General features: G+C 42.6%; 1 protein-coding gene across 5 annotated transcripts in view; it reads right to left on the reverse strand.

Annotated features, from left to right (window-relative positions):
* Window positions 1-2,742: 2,742 nt before the first annotated feature.
* Window positions 2,743-18,348, reverse strand: part of CIC (capicua transcriptional repressor) — a 100,209-nt gene continuing 84,603 nt past the window's right edge. For 2 of the 5 annotated variants that reach the window (XM_072427234.1, XM_072427233.1), the window contains exons 9-22: window positions 16,957-17,185; window positions 16,759-16,859; window positions 14,947-16,096; window positions 14,631-14,842; window positions 13,218-13,390; window positions 11,965-12,149; window positions 11,314-11,613; window positions 10,841-11,030; window positions 8,584-8,857; window positions 7,823-8,070; window positions 7,309-7,463; window positions 6,712-6,843; window positions 6,459-6,590; window positions 2,743-5,878 (exon numbers count right to left, since the gene is read on the reverse strand). In XM_072427234.1, coding sequence (XP_072283335.1) covers window positions 5,601-5,878; window positions 6,459-6,590; window positions 6,712-6,843; window positions 7,309-7,463; window positions 7,823-8,070; window positions 8,584-8,857; window positions 10,841-11,030; window positions 11,314-11,613; window positions 11,965-12,149; window positions 13,218-13,390; window positions 14,631-14,842; window positions 14,947-16,096; window positions 16,759-16,859; window positions 16,957-17,185 — 3,759 coding nt within the window. In that variant the 3' untranslated portion in view covers window positions 2,743-5,600. The remainder of the gene's footprint in view (window positions 5,879-6,458; window positions 6,591-6,711; window positions 6,844-7,308; window positions 7,464-7,822; window positions 8,071-8,583; window positions 8,858-10,840; window positions 11,031-11,313; window positions 11,614-11,964; window positions 12,150-13,217; window positions 13,391-14,630; window positions 14,843-14,946; window positions 16,097-16,758; window positions 16,860-16,956; window positions 17,186-18,348) is intronic. The other 3 variants (XM_072427236.1, XM_072427237.1, XM_072427235.1) reach the window with 3 other exon arrangements.

Genomic DNA, 18,348 nt, shown 5'->3' on the forward strand with positions numbered 1-18,348 from the left:
GACAACTGAGCCTTCCAGGAGAAAGGCATTTTGGAGTACTTTTTAGTTTTTGTAATCATCGTGGGCATTTGACCAGCATGACAATTGGGTAACTAACCAGAAGAAGCTGAAATAATGACAAGATTTCATATTTGTATGTGAGGATTTCCTAATGCAAACCAGTGATTTACCATGAAGGTTCATGCTGTCGCTTTTCTCAGCATATACTTTCTGTACTCATCCTTTCTGCTCCGTTTAGCCACCAGGAGTAAAGACAAAATGGCATGGGCCGGATTTAATAAAGCTGGAGAAGATAGATGATCTTGGGGGAACCTTGGTGATCCAGCAAACCTGGAATGAATCTGAAAACTGAAAATATTTGCCAAATACCAGCAACTGATTTGTAAAAAAAAAACATTCTAGGTTTGATGGATCATGCAGGTTCTCCCATCATAGTCTATGTTCTCCAGGCTTTATTAAATTAGGCCCCATATGTGTAACTGGAGCATGCAGTACACCTAACACAAGGCTGATATGGGGACTGCCATCTTCAGTGCCCCCTAAAAATGGCCGGTCAATCTTTCTAAATCACTCACCTGGAATACGTGTGCAGATTAGGAATGTTTTTTAAATAGGTTTGAGGACTCTTCCCTGCCCTGATGTGAGCACATTAGGTCAAGTATAGGTACAAGCTTCCTAATATATTCATTATATGTCCAATATGACTGAACAGAGTAGTGGAGGAGGCAAGGAATGGTGCTGGGGAGAAGCTGATCCTTTGACTTACATAAGGAAAACACAGACTTGTTTAGGAGACATTGTCTAGTCCCTTAATCAGCAATCATAACAGTACTTGGCAATGACACGGGGTCAATGGACACTCCAGAAAGTGTTGGAAGGCCAAAGACTATGAAGGAGAGATGAGCCACAGAGGAGTGTTGGTTTCAGTTAGAGACTTTTGTTAGCTGAATTTCATGCAGGGATGACATCAATTTGCTGGCCAATCACAGAATGGACTAGGAGCTAACCCAGATGTATTAACAGCAATAGTAGAGAAGAACTAAAGTTCCACTTTTACAAATGCTTGATCAGGCCAGTCATTACTGCAGAAAGGGTCAGCGATCTCCCTTCTGCAATAGTCTGACGTCCATGCCTGATTACTTGGGGTTTCAGCTAAGCTGTGAATGTCCGTCAGCTTTGTCAGGGAAACCTGGCAAGCGTGGCTTCTCCTGTATGTATTGGGGATAACTGAAGTCCCACACACCTGAACAAGAGTTATGTTATCCCGGCATGGCCAAAGATCATCTCTGGGAGGAAGAAAAGGAAGACGCCTTGCAATGAAACATGGATAGATGAGTTGTGTGAGTTTACTTCCACTTCACAATGTAAAAAAACTTTCATTACATTTTACCTGTATATTCAACTGTTTGCTTGATAATTGTAAAGTAAAATCAAAGCAGGTATAAAAAAATATATATATATTTTAAATAGGACATGACAATGTCTATTAACAAACCTGTATTTTCCATATGCAGGTTAAAGCATCAGTTTCTCCCCCCACCCCTCCTTTCCTTTACCTCCTCCTAACCTTTCCCTACTTCCTCCATTACACGCAGGAGCCTATAGAGCTCTACTACATCAAGGAGCATGTGTATGTACTTAGCCCTGTGTGCTATGGCACATGAGTGAACCCTAGCCTGTGCGTCCTGCTAGTGCTACCCTAATATGCCCCTAAATGTGAGCAGCAACCTCATCATTTTGGAGTGGGGGTAAGCACTTGCCCCAGGCGGTTGTGGTAGTGCTCACAAGATGTGCCCGCTAAGGTAAATGCATGTGCTAGAACATGCATGCTCTTACACAAGCTTGCACTGACCCTGTAGCTGCAGACACTGTGGAAAATTTCAGAACAAAGTACTTTATCAGAAGACTACACTATTAAGTACCCATTTTATAAATTTATTGAAAATACATAATTCTAAAGCCACTGTAATTTTTAAACACAGTTGAAAATATGGCAGCCTTGAAGCATTCTGCACAATGCTGCCAGAAGTGTAGTTTCTTTTGTGTGAAGGACAGACTCTTCTATTCATGAATCAGCTTGGAAGGGCCTGGTGAAAAAAGGAATCTGCAAAGTTGAAGCTTGTTGAAATCCTTGCAATGTACACTGATCACCCAGAGTTACTTTTTTTTTCCCCATCAACAAAAAAAAGTTAAGCTTTAAGTTTTCAGTGGCTCAGCTCACCCTGTTGTATCTTTCAAGCAATACCTTAGCAGCTTAAATCTCCTCTACTAGCAAGGATTTGGGAGCTTGCCATCCTTATAACAGTGCTGGAGCTCCGAAAGAGAGGAGGGAAAAATTGCACACCCCAGACACTCGTGACTTTTCAGGATCAATCGCTTCACAGTGCCTACAGCTACAGCGGTCAGAATAGGATTTTTTTTTTTACTGCAGCCTTTCTAAACATGGGGAACCCCTTGAAATACCTTTTAGGTGTTAGGGAACCCCTTCTATAAATACTATATCCACGACTTACAGATTAGCTTGATGGTCAGTGGGAAGAATGTCACCCTTACAGATAAACAAAATGATTATTGGTATCACTTAACCTGACAAGTGCAACTTTCACCCAATGAAAAGTAAATTGGATGTCAGTCACCTATTGACATTGCATGGTACAGGCCACGATGCAAAGATCCAAGTAGGTCATCATTGGATTTTAAAGCAGAAACAGGACGGACATCTTCACATATACAACACTCAAATTGACTTTTTCAGGTTTTATTTTAATACAGTAAGAAATATTGCACATGATCAACATGTCTGTTCTGTATCAGTCCTTTCTTTGAACAAACGAAAATATAAGCGCAAGATGTCTCCATGAATTGATCTGTGGGTACGCTGGTGGCAGGGGAGTGGGCATTTTATGCTGGCACCCCCTCGGTTTGTTTTTTTACTGTTCAGTCTTCCTGGCAGATACAGGGTGCTGTGCCACTGCTAAGCAGTTCATTTTTAAAAACAAGCAAACCCCGTCATAAAAGGAAATAGTGAGCATCAGCCTCCACCTTGTGATTTTCCTCATCTGTATTGCCTTAGGATTGCAGGTTGTGTGATGGAATAACTCCCACTGCCACCATGGGCCCATATCCCTGGTACAGGGACAAACAAATGGCTGTTGCCCTCAAGGCCCAAACAAAGTCTTTGTGCTGCAGCACCTTAACAGTAGGAAAGCTTAATAGCACTATATATTGCAGCATGTTTGTATAGAGGGGCGGATGGGTCACCCGTGTGAATACAGCATCAAAACTCAAAGCGACATGATTAGCAGGCCACCCCCTTCCTAATGCAGAATAAGTCACATGATAGGAAGGGGCCAATCCCACACGCCTTGGATCCTGAGCACAAGCACCCTGTGCATATATAGCTGTACGTCTCTATTTCTTACACGGCCGTTGACGACTTATCAATGTGCACCTCATTATCTACGTGTAATGCGCCAACCATTCAGTAACACTTCTACATAGGCATGATCACACTGTTTCACAGAGCAGTTTTGTAAGTATGGCGCTGCCATCCTCCAGGTTGGCTTCCCTTGGCTATAATGAGAGCGCAGACATAGATCGCTCTGTGACTGTAGCAGGAATTGTGCAAGAGAGGAGCAAACACCTTCTCAGCCTACATGTGCATCTATGTATACTGACAGTGTATACACCATTATATACAGCAGAGTCAATTCTGTATACTGACAAGAACTCTATATACAGCAGGGGCTTTTCCTCTGTATCTGTCCCTCGGTACAGACTGCACACACGTTCTTTAGGAGGAACTCTGCCGTATAGTTATCCATAACAGCCAGCAAATCTTTCCTAAAGAGATCCTGCCACCACAACTTCATAGAAAAGGGGTTTTAAAATCCTTTTTATTTCCCTAAATTAAATGACTTCCAATGTGCCTATGAATTTTCTGGGAAACGGAGCAGAAAATGGGGTCCATTATCTATGACAGCTCTTTCTTTTCAGAGAGGGTCAAATTAATGTCATAACCTGTTATGAAATAGTTATTATTACATAGTATTTATAAAGCACCAACATATTACACAGCGCTGTACGAAGTCCAAAGTCATGTCACTAGCTGTCGCTCAAAGGAGCTCACAATCTAATGTCCCTCTATGTCTTTAATACAGTCTGAGGTCAATTTTGTGGGGAAGCCAATTAACCTAACTGCATGTTTTTGGAATGTGGGTACAGAGGAATCCAGAGTACACAGAAGAAACCCACGCAAACACGGGGAGAACCTGCAAACTCCATGCAGATAGTGTCCTAGCCGAGATTGGAACCCGGGACCTAGCGCTGCCAGAGTACTAACCTCTGAGCCAACCTCCTGCAGTTAAGGAAAAAACAAAAGGGAATACTATAAAGTACTATTTAGGTGACTGCTGAAATCACTTCCATGATGGAGGCATCCAGCAGCAGTCTAGAAGTTTTCATGCAAGGGAGGATTTTATAGTAAATAACATGAATAAATTATATTAGATGCAAACAAATGGTATGGTGACAGGGTCTCTTTAAGCCCCACCCTGGGAGAAGGAAAGTGATCTTGCTGTAATGGAAAACAGAGGCACTTCCATCCTCATCATCAATAAGAAACAAGACTTCCTCTACTTTAAAGTTTTAAAGCACTTTTACAGAGAGGAGTTCAAAAAGAAATAAGTTGTATGCACTCCGTACTGAAGACACAAGCCCCACTCACTCATTAGCACTACACATACGGGTAAGTGCACACACGTGTATCATACAGACATACACACAGTGTATATATATGTATACATACATGTCTGTGCCATGTGTGTGCTGAGTGATTGACATTCTTATAGAAGGAATTTTTAACATCGGTCATCTGTCATTAAAAAAAAAAGTCTACATATATATATAGAATTATATATATTTTTACAGCTCCCCATAGTGCAGCTGCTTTGAACTAAAGTGTCGTAAGAAAATATGATTTTTTTTATCCCCCCCCCCCCCCCACTAAAAATCACCCGTCAGCCCATCACGGCACTTGTGTCCTAGGGTGTAGGACTGTGTCACACACACTTACCATTGAAGCACACCCATTCTCTTTCATTATCCGCTATAACCGCTTTGACCCCAACCCTGCTGCTGGGTCCATACAATCGGCGGTCACGGCACTCCCTGCTACATCACTATGCTTTGTCCACCACCATGCCAAAGACATGTCATTTTTTAAGCATTCTATACTATGTAGAACACCCTGTAGAAAGCCATTGCTGCCAAAATACTAGCAGACCTGGTTTTAAAAAAAAAAATGTTCATTTGCCATTTCTACTCAGCCAGAGCCAGAAGTGCAGTGTTGAATCCAGTGTGGATTATTATCACACTGCTAACATCTGGATGTCTCTGCCCGCAGGGTTAGCACTGCCCATCCAGAGTGCACATTCTGATAAGGAACGGGTGGATTGTCTGTGCAAGAGGGGCAAAGTCTGGCTGCGGGTAGGGGAGCAGGTAATTGTCGGCCCTGGGAATTCCTCGCTTCAGGTTGTCCCTTCCGCCCTCAGGAGTTCACTGGGTGCCTATGCACAAAAGGGGTCCCCGACCTTATTCATTCATCTGGTGCTGGAAGGGTCAGGAGGTTCCTGGCCTGCCTCCAATGCGGCATCAGTGGGCTCACTGGGCCGCAACGTGTTATCCTGGGGGGGCTGCATTTCAGAAGGTGCTGAGGACTCGGAAGTGCTGGGGGAAGAGTGCTCTTGGAAAGAGTGAGGTTCTGTCGGCGTGGCGGCCTGCATGATCTTCTGTCTCACTTCACGAATCTTCAGCTGGAGACACACCTTTGTGGGAAAGATGTCTGAATAGCGAGACTGGAAGGCAGCTGTGGCCTGGGCTAAGAATAAAGAAAAAAAAAAGAGCTTGTAACAAATATATTTAATACCTACATACCCACATAGCCACAGGGGTGCTCGCAACACACATATATATACACCGAGTATGACACAGAAGTTACTAAAGCTAATTAAACTGTGAATGGCAGAACATTGTACAGACATTGCACTACAAGACTATAGTGACAGGAAAGCTACAGCTCACCTGTCATAGGAGAATGACGTGCTGCACAAGAAACTGCCCAGCACTGCTCACCTCAGACTGCCCTCTCTGCCTCCCTTCCCACTCCCCATTGTTACATGGAGCCATCTCACACAGAAAGACATCCCCTGCATCCCTACAGATGTAGCAGCCCGGCCGCAGGGAAGCAGCAAGAAGGGGTAAGGCAGGGTTGCCTTTGAGATCGACTGGTAGATCGCGATCGACGTATTGGGCACCCCTGGCCTAGGCCATGTTCTCTGCTAGACACAACTACGCCCATTTTCTTCTATACACTAACCAAAAGTTAAAATTTGGTTTGAGATTCACAACTTTAAATAGTTCCTTATAACTAAACTGCCTTCCTGCTCATGCACACTTACAAGATGGGAAGAAGCCATGCTCTTGGAAAAGTTGCATGACCAGAGCCCGCCGCTGATCCAAAGTCCGACGTAAGGAGGAATACGGGACCTTATCATACTCCAGTTCTGCTAGCATGTCATCGGCCTCGCCGCCTGTGGGAGGAAACATGGTATACGGTTACAATCTGCAAACTAAAATAACGAAGGATGATGCAGAATGGTTGCCCAGATAGTAGACAGGCTAAAGAAGAAAAAGGGAGATGCAAGGTTATACCTGTCCGCTCAAACGTGAAGATGTCCCCTTCACACTTAGCACTCTTTGGGGTGTTGGGTTCAGAGCTGCAGCTGGAGCGTCTCCTAATTTTCCTCTTTGGAGATATGGGATCCTCTGTAGAAGAGTCCAAGTCTGGTTGGGAAGAAAATAAAAATTGAATGAGATAAGGTCATTCCTTGCAGGCAAATTACTAAACATTCCAGTTTAAGGAAATATTATATTAATAAGAATCTTTTAAAGTGAAGAGGTTACAATGAAGAGTCAAGTTCTTTCATGTGAATGGACTGGTCAGTTATGTGTAGGGCTCAGATCATAGCAGTGACAAATCAAGCCTGCCATTCCAACGCAATTTTTGTTTTTGAAGATGTAGGGAATGCTAAAAAACCCATCATGTCATATACTATAATTTTCATGCAAGTTCTCCTTCCTGATTAGTATTAGCATTGCACAATATTTGCAGCTCACAATTTTCTTGTCTTACTAAAAGTTTACTGGACAGAGTTGGCCTGCTAAAAGACAACAGACGATTTGATCTCTTATCCCTGCACTCTAAAGTCAGACTGATCTGTTCCCCATAAACAACCCCTAGACACATACCGGTAGAATTTTTGCGCTTCTTACGGTAGGAGCCCAGGATAGCCCGAGGGGAGGTGGCAAGGGACTGAAGCGTGGGCGAGGGCAGCACCTCTTCTGGTTTGAACTCTGGGAGCTCTGCAAATCGTTCTTCAAAGTCCACTTCAGACAAGACCCTGCTGAGATAACAACAAGAAATGTCAGTAACAAATGTGTGTGTGGTCATTCATAAACAATGAGACCACATAGCAGAATCTGGGAAAAGCTAGAAAGGAAGGACGAGAACTCTAAAGAAGATATGGAAGAAAAGAGGCAGCAAAATGTCCTCCCCGGGAAGGATATTAATATTAAACAGTATTTATATAGAGCCAACATATAATGCAGCACTGTACATTAAATAGGGGTAGCAAGTGACAGACAGATACAGTGACACAGGAGGAGGAGAGGTCCCTGCCTATATGATCCTACAGTCTTACAAGAGATTTAAGATATAGTAAGGAATGGTAGAATGGCATCACACACACCAAAAGGGACTCACTTGTCAACAGAATCAAATGTCTTCTTTAAGGGTGGGGGCCGAAGTTTGGGTTTTTTTACTGGTACGTCCTTTCTGTCCGAAGCTTCGGGAAGTGATCCTCCTGCTGACCTGCCTGCTTCTCCTGGAGAGCCAGCAATGCTGCTAGATGCAGTCGGTGCCACAGGAGAAGATGGTGGCGGAGGGGCAGGTGGAGCAGGTGTAGGATCTGAGCGACTCTCTAGGACTGTGCCCTTCCAGTCTGTTGAATACTGTTTATAACAAAAAAAAAATATGTATTGTCAAGAAAGTAAACCACATTTTAATACAGATATTTAATACAGTAACCCAGAGTTGACCACAAGTTTCCCAGGAACCAAAGAAATTTGTTTATGCTCTGGGCCTTATTCAGCCTTCCACACATTTTTTTTATTAGTCTGTATGCATCATAGCATGGGACCAATATTTAGATTGGATAGAGAAAGAGTACTAAAGAATCTAATTTGCAAGCAAAGTGATTTGAGTGGTAATATGCAGGAGCTATTGATATGAATAATAGAAATGACAACAGTCTAACAGAGACAGGAGTCTAACAGAGACCATAAAATTCTCTACCACCTCTTCTACCTGTCACAGAGAAATCTTTGATGTGCATTTTCTATAATTACAAATTGTTGCAAGACCTAAAATTTTCACATACTTGGCGAGCCTGAATTTAGCCAAGGTATGAGTGGGAGAGTCAGTCTTTCCTGTTGTGTATAAATAGAAATGACGTTGTTAATTACCACAGATTCCTTCTTGATGGTGGGAGATGGCGGCTCTCTTTTGATGTCAAGCAGCCCGACAGCTCCGCTGTGTAATGGGGACCCAACCGCTTTGTCCTCAGTTGCGGTCTTCGCCCACACGTCTCGTGACGAGCGCTCTTCTGCAGCTGTCAGCCTAGGCTTCCCCGCAGCTGAATCCCGAGGCGGAGCGGCAGGGAAAGCACTAGATGAAGAGGATGATGTTTCCATGGTAGGCTCCCGGCCTATGGATGCCCCTCGAGGTTCTGATGTGTACCTAATGAAAAGACAGAGTGGGTGAATCTTTATAACCAGACAAAATGTGGGTTTCAAATGTAACTCTAACCAACACAGTCAATGATGGAGGATTTTCTCAACAAGACAGCAATAAGGACATCTTTACCTATCCAAAAAGTGTTTGAATACTCATATTCCTGCTCTATGGGCCAACAGTGATCTCTACCACACTGAAAAATGTGAAGAATTTTTCAACCCACCCCAACCCAAGGTGTGAAATTTCCCTTCAGTGGCAACAGTGTCTCTTTAAACACACAGTGCATGTGTCAGAAAGTACGGATGTATTTTAATTTGTTGTCATAAACACAGTGGCAAGGATCACCTGCTATACAATAGGTTTCCTGTCATTCTTTGTGCAGCTCTGCCGAAGGTCTTAGGCAGGAAATGCCCACCGGAAAAGGAGAGGCAGAAGAAAAGATGCAGAACAGAAACCAAGACCACAAAGATCTTAAAGTCCTAATGCATAAAACTACCAAAATACAAAATAAAATTATACTATTATCCAATAAAGGATGCTTTCATTTTGAATTATTTACCTTAGTACACCTTAAGTGGATGCAAACTCAAAAAGGCAAGCTGTACTTCCATAGCCTGGGATCCCAATAATGAGTAAGTCTAATTACAAAGGAAAAATGACACTGATTTTAAAGAACCCCCCTTCCCATCAGTTATTGACGCCACATGCTCCCTTTAGTCTGTTTCTAAGACTTGTCTGGACACCTTTTTTGTCAACAGATGCACAGATGTTTGTGGGACATCTAAATCTATGTAGTAGAAGGCTGGTGAACCAACCAAACCATCCAAAATGGAAACAATGGAGAGTTGACCTCCTGGGCGGTTAATTTCTGTCTGGATATATATGTCTAAAAGCGGTACATTGTCTTTCATGAAAATTTATTTTACAATATAATATAATAGTAGGAGTATAATAAAGTTTGAAACACAAAATCACGTCAGAATAATAAATTTAATAAATAAAAAAATGTATCAAAAAACTTTGACATGATTTTGTGTTTCAAACTTTATTGTACTCATATTATATTATACAATACTGTAGTGTATTGCATTCAATACAGGTATTTTTTATTGAATGCAATATAAAATAATTTGAAATTTCTGCCGTGCCTCAAGCGACTGCCGCACGCACCAACGTCACCGGGAACTCCTGCTTTCAACTGTTTTATTTTTACTCCGAGCAATACTTGGCGTTACCACATAGGAGGTTAAACCAGTGGGCATCTTTATGAGCGATTTTTAAACCCAGGTTTGCACATATGCTGTGCCATTATGATGGGGACTCACCAACCCTGCTGGAATATATTTCTAATATGACAAAATTTAACAGGAGTCTTTGAAAGGCCAAAAACTCAACCTTGAACAGAACAGCATCAGGAAGCATGAAGGTGTCAATATTAGCAATATCCAATACTTATAGGTGGCCAGGATCTGCATTCTATTCCATATCCAAATCGCAAATACAACTCTATAACCTCATAACCCATACTTCACCCTTACATATAAATAATGTTGCAATATATGTGTAAAATCCTATTACATTGACATAAAGTGCTGTTTATCCCAAGTCAAACTTCAAATTCCCTCCACTTATTGTGATGCCCTGGTTATAAAATAGGAATGCCTTCAGGTTTTTTATTATCTCACAAACTTGCTCTCGATAGATTGGAAGAAAGAGTATATAACTTGGTAAAAAAAAAAACTGGAGTATTTTATACAATAAAATATTTGAGAACTTACACTATGCGATTCCTTTTTTCTTGGCTTTCCTTTGGGACAAGTGGTATTAAAAAAAGGCTTGAGTGGTTGTGCATTTTGTGGTTTATGCTTTTAAAATGGGACACAGGCACTATTACTGGGGTATTTAAAGATTTTAAAGGATCATGAAGTTATCTGAGCAATGAGAATGACTTTCCATTCCCTTTGGAAATATTGTAACTTTCCTTACTTTGGTTCAGGTGTCTCCTCACAAGGTGGCAGCGGGGCACTGCGTGAAGTGGTGCGCACGCACGGTGATGGTGATGTTGCCTCATACGACCCCACAGGAATACTGGCAATGGTTGCCTTCACTTTCTGAGGAGGTTTCGAGAGGTTCCTCTGAGATTTGGGAGTCACCAAACTGAAAGTAACAGAAGAGGCTGCAAAACATAAAATGAAAACTTAGTACAACTTAAATACGATTATGCAAAACACAAATTAATCCTAAAACAATGAGCAAATGCAAATAAGTTCATTAACAGTTCGCAGTAACCTGCTCTGTTTTATCAGCAGGCTCCTTATTGGCACATCAAGCCGCTTTTCCCTCTCAGCTCTATTTTTTTAAGGTATTATAAATCGAATACCTAGTCAAATTTAGTTACCCATACGCCTTGTATTTTAACACATACATTTTTTTAATGTATTAGCTTTTTAAATGCATACCAGTGATGGTGGTGACCTGTGATGTATTGCCCACTGTGGATGGCGCAGGTGGAGCACTGATTGTCGGAGGGGTGCTGATAGCTTTGGTCAAGATGGTGGTTGGTGCAGCAGGCACGGTACCTGTACTGGCCAAGGTGTACACTAAATTCTGAGTTGGAGAAGCAGCAGCCACAGTAAGTGTACTAGACCCGACTGTTGGGTATATTGCAGTTAGGACTTGGCTGCCACAAGTGGCGGGTACAGGGGGTGTGGAGGCTGGAGACACGGTGACCTGCCCAGGGGCAAGGATGTGGCTCTGTCCTGAAGTACAAAAATATCACAAAAACAAAAAAGATTTTTTTAAACAATAAGTCAAACATCAGTAACTGTAAAATTAGACGGTAACAAAATTACTGGGTATGGATTAATGATTGGCTTACACTACCATTTAGGCAGCAGGGGAGAGAGAATCCTTGGTCCTGGTCAATTAGGTATATTTGGACCCTACACAGGACTGTTTTATACATTTGTAGAGGAAGGTATTAAATTAACCTGTTGTTTTGTCATACTCATTGCTTGGAAGTTGTTAAGGTATTTAATGCATTAACAAGCCTAAAACAAAAATACCATCTTCCATGATGGCAGTTCTATGACTGTGTCAGCATATCTTACCTGCTAGTAGTGGTTGGACTATAGCTTGACCATTTGGACTTATGGTGGTGAAGCCAAGTGCCATGGAACCGGTCCCTAGCGATGGCTGGACACAAGGAGCAGTCCCCCCTGTTACTGTCTGGGAGTGTGAGCTGGTGGTCACCAGGGGAAGTGTGCTGCCTGCTGCCGAGGGCACGTACGTGATCCTGTCGATGGAAAACACCACAGATTAATATGCAATTCTATACAATTATACCTATAATTGTCTGTAAATAAACAAGAGTGTAAAATGAAAAGTTTATAATGCTATCCACAAATAGCATTTTGCAGTACATTGTGTAAGCCTAAACATTTTCTAACCGTACATACAAAGCTCAGAATTATTAAGGATTTCAAGTTTTCTTCTAAAAGAAAATAAAATGATCTCTTGTAATTCTTGAAGCTGGGGTACATGTAAAAAAGTCATTGCCACAGGGTGATAGTACTGTGTGATTTTACTGCAAAGTGAATAGCTCTGTCACCATTTTAAAAGAAGTGAAAAATAATGGATCTTCGGTCACATTAACATGTAATAAAGATATGTTATGGGGGGGTATAAAAGAGCTTGGTTAACCTTCCTGGTGGTCTGATTATATCATTTGACATTTAAAAATACCTATTATAAAATTCCAGCCAGGTCCCATCCCACAGCGCACCGCAGCAGCACGCTCACTTTTCCCATGCCTGCCTGGCATCTGCATCCCCGACATTCACACGCTAGAGACGCAGATGCCGGGCATTGCCAGGGGGCACTGCGGGCTTGTGGGGACCAAGCAAGCCCTTTACGATTCCACCCCGAGTGTGGCTCAGTGTTACCGCTTTGGGTACTGAAAAATAACCCCCGAACCACACTCGGGAATACCACCAGGGAAGTTAAGAATAGTGACAGATTGAAGAATAAAGCCGTCATGTGTGGAAAAACAAAAATACACCCCCATCATTCGATAGCTAGTATTCCAGCAAGAACGAAGTATTGGTTTATGTGTGACTTTCAAGTCTCTCACATTGTTGTGGAGGAATTTCGGCCCACTCTTTATAGCATTGGTTCAGTTCATTAAGATTTGTGGGCATTCATTGCACAGCTCTCTTTGGTCTCGTCTGCCCAAAGGGCATTGTCACAATATTGTGGTTTGTTCAGACACAACAAACCAATGCTGCTTTGCCATGTTTTTTATTCTTCTAGCAACCCTTTTAGATAAGACCCACACACGCGCGCACGCGCTGGCATTAATTACCTAGTAGATGAGGGCAGGATGACTTTCTGTGGCTGAGATGCTGCTGCCACAACTGCTGCGGTTGCCATGGTGACAGGGATAGCACTCTGGAGTGTTGAACTGCCCGGGGGCACTAAGGCACTCTGCTTTGGAGCTGGCGGTTGCACCACAGGCATTGGAGTGATCTGTATAATCTGAGCAGGACCATGTAATGAAAAATTAAATTTAATATACAAGACATATCCAATGTTAAGAAAGCATACAGATGACACTTAAGACGACCATAAAGCAATCAGATTGTCCAAACAAAAGCTTGAAATCTGTATAGTTAACGTCAATTGAACCAAACGACAGGTTGACTTACCTTGTTCCTTGGGGTGGAGTGGAGGAGTAAAACAAACTTGTTGCTTTAACCTAAGTGGTCAGCAGTATGTATTAAAGCTGGAGTTTAATCTGCTTAGATTTTCCCCTTCCTTGGTTTTTTTTCTTCAGCCCTTAACATGCTAGTAACTTTAAAATATTTTTTCTGTTTTAATTAAAATACTTTCACACCTACCTATGTCATCACAAAGTTCTTCTGCTTTTCCATCCAATACAAAAAAATTAAGGCTGGTGGGACAGGGTAGCATGGTGCTGAAGATTCTTTAAAATATCGTAAGGCACCCTTCCTCAGTCCTCCTCTCAAAATGATCAGCGCTGACTCTTGGAAAGAGCTATGCCCATCAAAATACCTTGACGAGTGGATGTCAGTATTGAAGGACTGACTTGCTCATGTTGAATAGGTTTGTATGCAGACAGCCCTAGGTGACTTACATGTGATGCAGAGCCTCTGCATTTAAAAAACTGAAATCTGATGAAAGGGGTGCTGGGAATAAAAGGGCTAGAGGAGGATACGCATACTACAGCCAGGAATGCTCACATTATACAGTAAGTAAAATCAATGTAAGCATTTTCACTAAAGATGAAAAGCCTATACAACTGTAAAAGACTGAAGATAAGGCTACGTACACACGTTGAATGATTCTCATCCAATAATCACCTCAGGGCTGATATCGGACGAGAATCTGGCGTGTGTACAGCACTTTTTGTAGGTCCTGAAAGTGAAGCGGAGAGAGCAAAGCAGGGTTCTGCCGTTCTCCCTCCCGTCTCCATAGAGCAGAACAGTGTTGTCGTATGTACAGCGCTCGTTCATGTAATGTGCAGTCTTTTGTAGTGGGAAAGGATCGTGAAAGATCCTTTCCACTTACAATATTTGCACGTGTGTACCCAAGCCTAAGGCTGGGGTACATCTAAGGACTTGAAATATTTAAATATAATATATGGTTCAGTTCATTATTGTCTGTCATTTCCTATCAAACATTAAAATCTCTAAAGAACCTAGAAGTGGGAAATATTCTATATATTTATATTGCATGCACAAAGCCAAACACTCACCTTGTTCGCTTGCTGTGCGCCATTCTGAACGGGAAAGGGAGAGGTTACAAGCGGCAGCTGTGTTGTGGTAGGGCCTGCCCGCACCGTCACATGTGGTGTGCTCACTGGAACAAGCATCTTGCCTTGAACTGGTGCACTTGGAGAAAGGATTCCTGGACTAGAAAGCAGTTGGGTGCAGCTACCAGGCGAAGGGGCAGGAGACACTGACTGAGCTATTGGAACAGAAAAAAATTAAAGATGAGGGAGAAGAAAGGAGAGGCAAAAATGACAATGAATAGAAGTACAATGAAAGAGTAGAATTTCTTAAACACATTACCTCTAGCAGCTGCTGATACAATGCCCAGGGATGGGCTGGCAGCTGGACCAGGCTGGACAATTGGGACAGCTTGAGGAGCGGCGATCACCTTAGCGTTTGTTGAAGGGAGGGTGAAGTGGATGCCTCCTGGCAGCTGTTGTGGGATAGTGGGCAAGATGTACTGCACTTGGGTGATATTGCCTCGTTTGCTTGAAGCGGGAAGCAACTGTTGTGGCTGGAGTATCCCCAGAGGTACTGCTCCATTGGGGCTGCCTGTGGGATTCTGAGTAATGAACTGCAATGCGGTAACAGGACCTGCCCCGTTTCCCGAAGCTGGCGCTGGCTGTCCGTAGTTAGGTGCCCCCACCAGCAGGTTAGTTACAAGCCCACCAGCGGGTTTGCCCTGTGGGTGAGGAGAAGCTGGAGATGTCAGCTGTTGAACCGGCTTTCTGTCATGAGCATACACAACCCCGATACCCACTGGAGAACCGGGCACACGACCATCACAAAGTTCACTGCTACTGCTGCTCCTGCTAATAGGTAATGGTTTACTTGCAATAGGAACTGGTGTGCTGCTTACTGGTTTTACTACATTTGTTACAACAGTGGAAGCTTGCTTAAAGCCAGAAGGTAAAACTCCCAGTCCTTGTGGCCCTGAAACAAGTACAGTTCCTACAGGGACAGAAGGGCGACTGTCAGGGGTTCCTCTCTGCCCATCGTAGGGTCTGGATGTGGGGGAATATACAGTGCTGGAGGGGTGTGGTGAGGGTACACTGGGCAGGACTAGGGTTTGGGATGTCGTGGATGAAATGACTGATGGAGCAGAGTACTGACTAGCAGGAGGCATGCCATCCCCTGCCATCTTTTGTCCTGCGCCCTCTGCACTTCGTTTCCTCTTGTAGCTGCTAGCAGGGTCCACCATAGTGAAGCGCACTTCTGAAAGTCTCTTAGATTGATGCTGGGTAGGCGTACGAGGGGGAGGAGGTGGTGGTTTGGCAGGGGGCAGTGGAGGGTATCCACGAGGGAAGGAGGCTTGAGGATGGTCACTAGGTTTGGGTGACTGAGCCACATTCACAGGTCTATCTGACTTAAAGTCCTCAGAAGAAACTGGGAAACTTCCAGAATGCGAGGAGGAACGGATAACAGGTGAAAAGACCCCTTGTGGAGCCACCTAGAAACAGAACACAAAAGGTTATCCCTTTCCGTTTTTATAAAGGTATAACCTATTTTCGAGAACTATTCCTCTAGCAAGGAGATTTAAAAGCAGGACTAAACACTAAAGGGTCAGACTGAGGCCCGATTTCCTATAAGTCATAAGGGCCAAAAGCATGTACAATGTTACTTTTTATTTTTTCAACAGCAAAATGTTCAATGAATTGCTAATACTCTTACACTTATAGGGAACCTGTGTACTGACTATGCAAAGCAAAGAGTTGACTTTAATCCTCTCACTACCATCATGTTATCATCTTTTTCCTTGTGGCCACATCAAACAGGAGACAGAAACGGTCTCTGGTGATTGACCCAGCACTATCACAAGGAAGAGGTCAACTAGTCATCTATACATTGAATTACCAGGTATTAGCTTTGATTTTGAAACTGAACAAACCAAAGGAAAGATGTGAATGTGTTGCTAGGAATGAGACATTAAAAAAAACTGTTTTTCTTTGCCTTCCAAGGGCTAGGCGCAGATCTGCTTTACACTTCTTCAGGGTCCTCCCCAGGCCCTTTTAGCTGGGTGCACCACCCGGAACTTTTTAGCACCAATCAGTTTTTTGGGTGGGAACTAAAGAGTTTGGTCACAATACACTTTGCCACAACTGTGCCACATACCTTGCCTTCTGCTTCATCTCCTGACACTCCTTCGCTGTCACTGTCTGTCACCCGTTCCTTACATTTCAAGTCTATATCTGCACAGCCATAGCCATCATCTGCTGGAGAGAGAAAATAAAGTGTTCATTAAACTATGAGAATACAACAAAGGAATACTATCACAAGCTGTATTTGGTGTCATCAGTTCTGACTGCCTACCAATGACGTCGTCATCTCCTTCCTCCTCGCAGATGACCATCCTCTCCTCGTCACTGGTCATGTCCTCGCTGGCGGTGCGTTGCGGACGGTAGGATCCAGAAAGAGGCGGACAGGCCCTGGAGGTGGGGCATGCGGCGTTCTCGCTGTGCGTGGGCATTGGGAATGATGAGGGCTCTGGGCCACCAAACGCTGCCTTCTGATTGGGATACGGAGAACGACTTGAGCACATCTGTGAGTAATCATCACAGTCGTAATATGTCACTTGTAATTTAGAACTACTGAATATGAACTACCCGTTGGCTAAACTGACTGTGTTGCCATTAAACAACAAATAAAAACAAGGTCAACCTGCAAAGGAAAGCGAAACCTTTCATATCACTGAACTCTGCCGTTACAGATACACCGAAGACCCTTAGATGGTAGAACAAGACGTATAAAATGCTTTGCAGGACGGCCATATTTATATTTATTTAAAAAGTGACAGACTCTCTTTAAAAAGTTTAAATAAATTACATTTCACAGGTCTAACGTATTGCATTTCCACCAATAAATGGGACGATAAGACATCAAAAATTACTAATGATCAATGAATTTTTTTCCTAACACGAGCCATCCAAATGGGGTGTCCGGTTTTTGTATTTATTTCATTTCGTTAGAAAAAAAAAAAGCAAAGTATCACTCTATACTTTACTACTATACTACTGAAGATGCTTGCTTTGGATTAGGAGATTCAGAGCTGGCCCACTGACTGCTAAAAGAAGGGATGTGGCATCAATACATCGATCTACAGGCAGTAAATGTCATGCAATTATATTTTTTTATATCTTTTTTTTTTTTTTAATTTAATCAGATTTGGCTAAAATGTTGGTGCAAGTTAGAAAGAAAGAAAAAAAAAAAAAAAAAAAAAAAAAAAAAAAAAAAGAAAAAAAAAAAAAAAAAAAAAAAAAAAAAAAAAAAAAGGACAGGACAGACCATTCTGTGTGACAGCTATACCATGCTCTGCCAGGAGAGGGCAGAAGAGGTTGCAGATAGGTGACTACCTAATATATGACCAATATCTATGTTAGAACCAGGAGACCCAAAAGCAGAACTTCCAACAAAATGAAAGCTGATGCTCATGGGGCCCCTCCACAAAATCCCTTACAACCTGTAAAGTTTAGAATTGTACAAATACTTTTCTATATGTCCTTAATATGGTCAGAGGACATACCCAATCTTAAATCACACAATTCAGAGGTCTGTGGGCCTATAAAGTGTCACAAGATTCTACAACTATCAGCAATAAACAGAGACATTATCAGGGTCTGCTCATCTTCCTGCTCATATTTACATGAATAATTTAAACTGCAAGCTTGCAGCTGTACAGCGTCAAGGAAAAAAATATGGAAAGCT

Source organism: Pyxicephalus adspersus, chromosome 11 (assembly GCF_032062135.1).
Source record: "Pyxicephalus adspersus chromosome 11, UCB_Pads_2.0, whole genome shotgun sequence".
Lineage (NCBI taxonomy): Eukaryota > Metazoa > Chordata > Amphibia > Anura > Pyxicephalidae > Pyxicephalus > Pyxicephalus adspersus.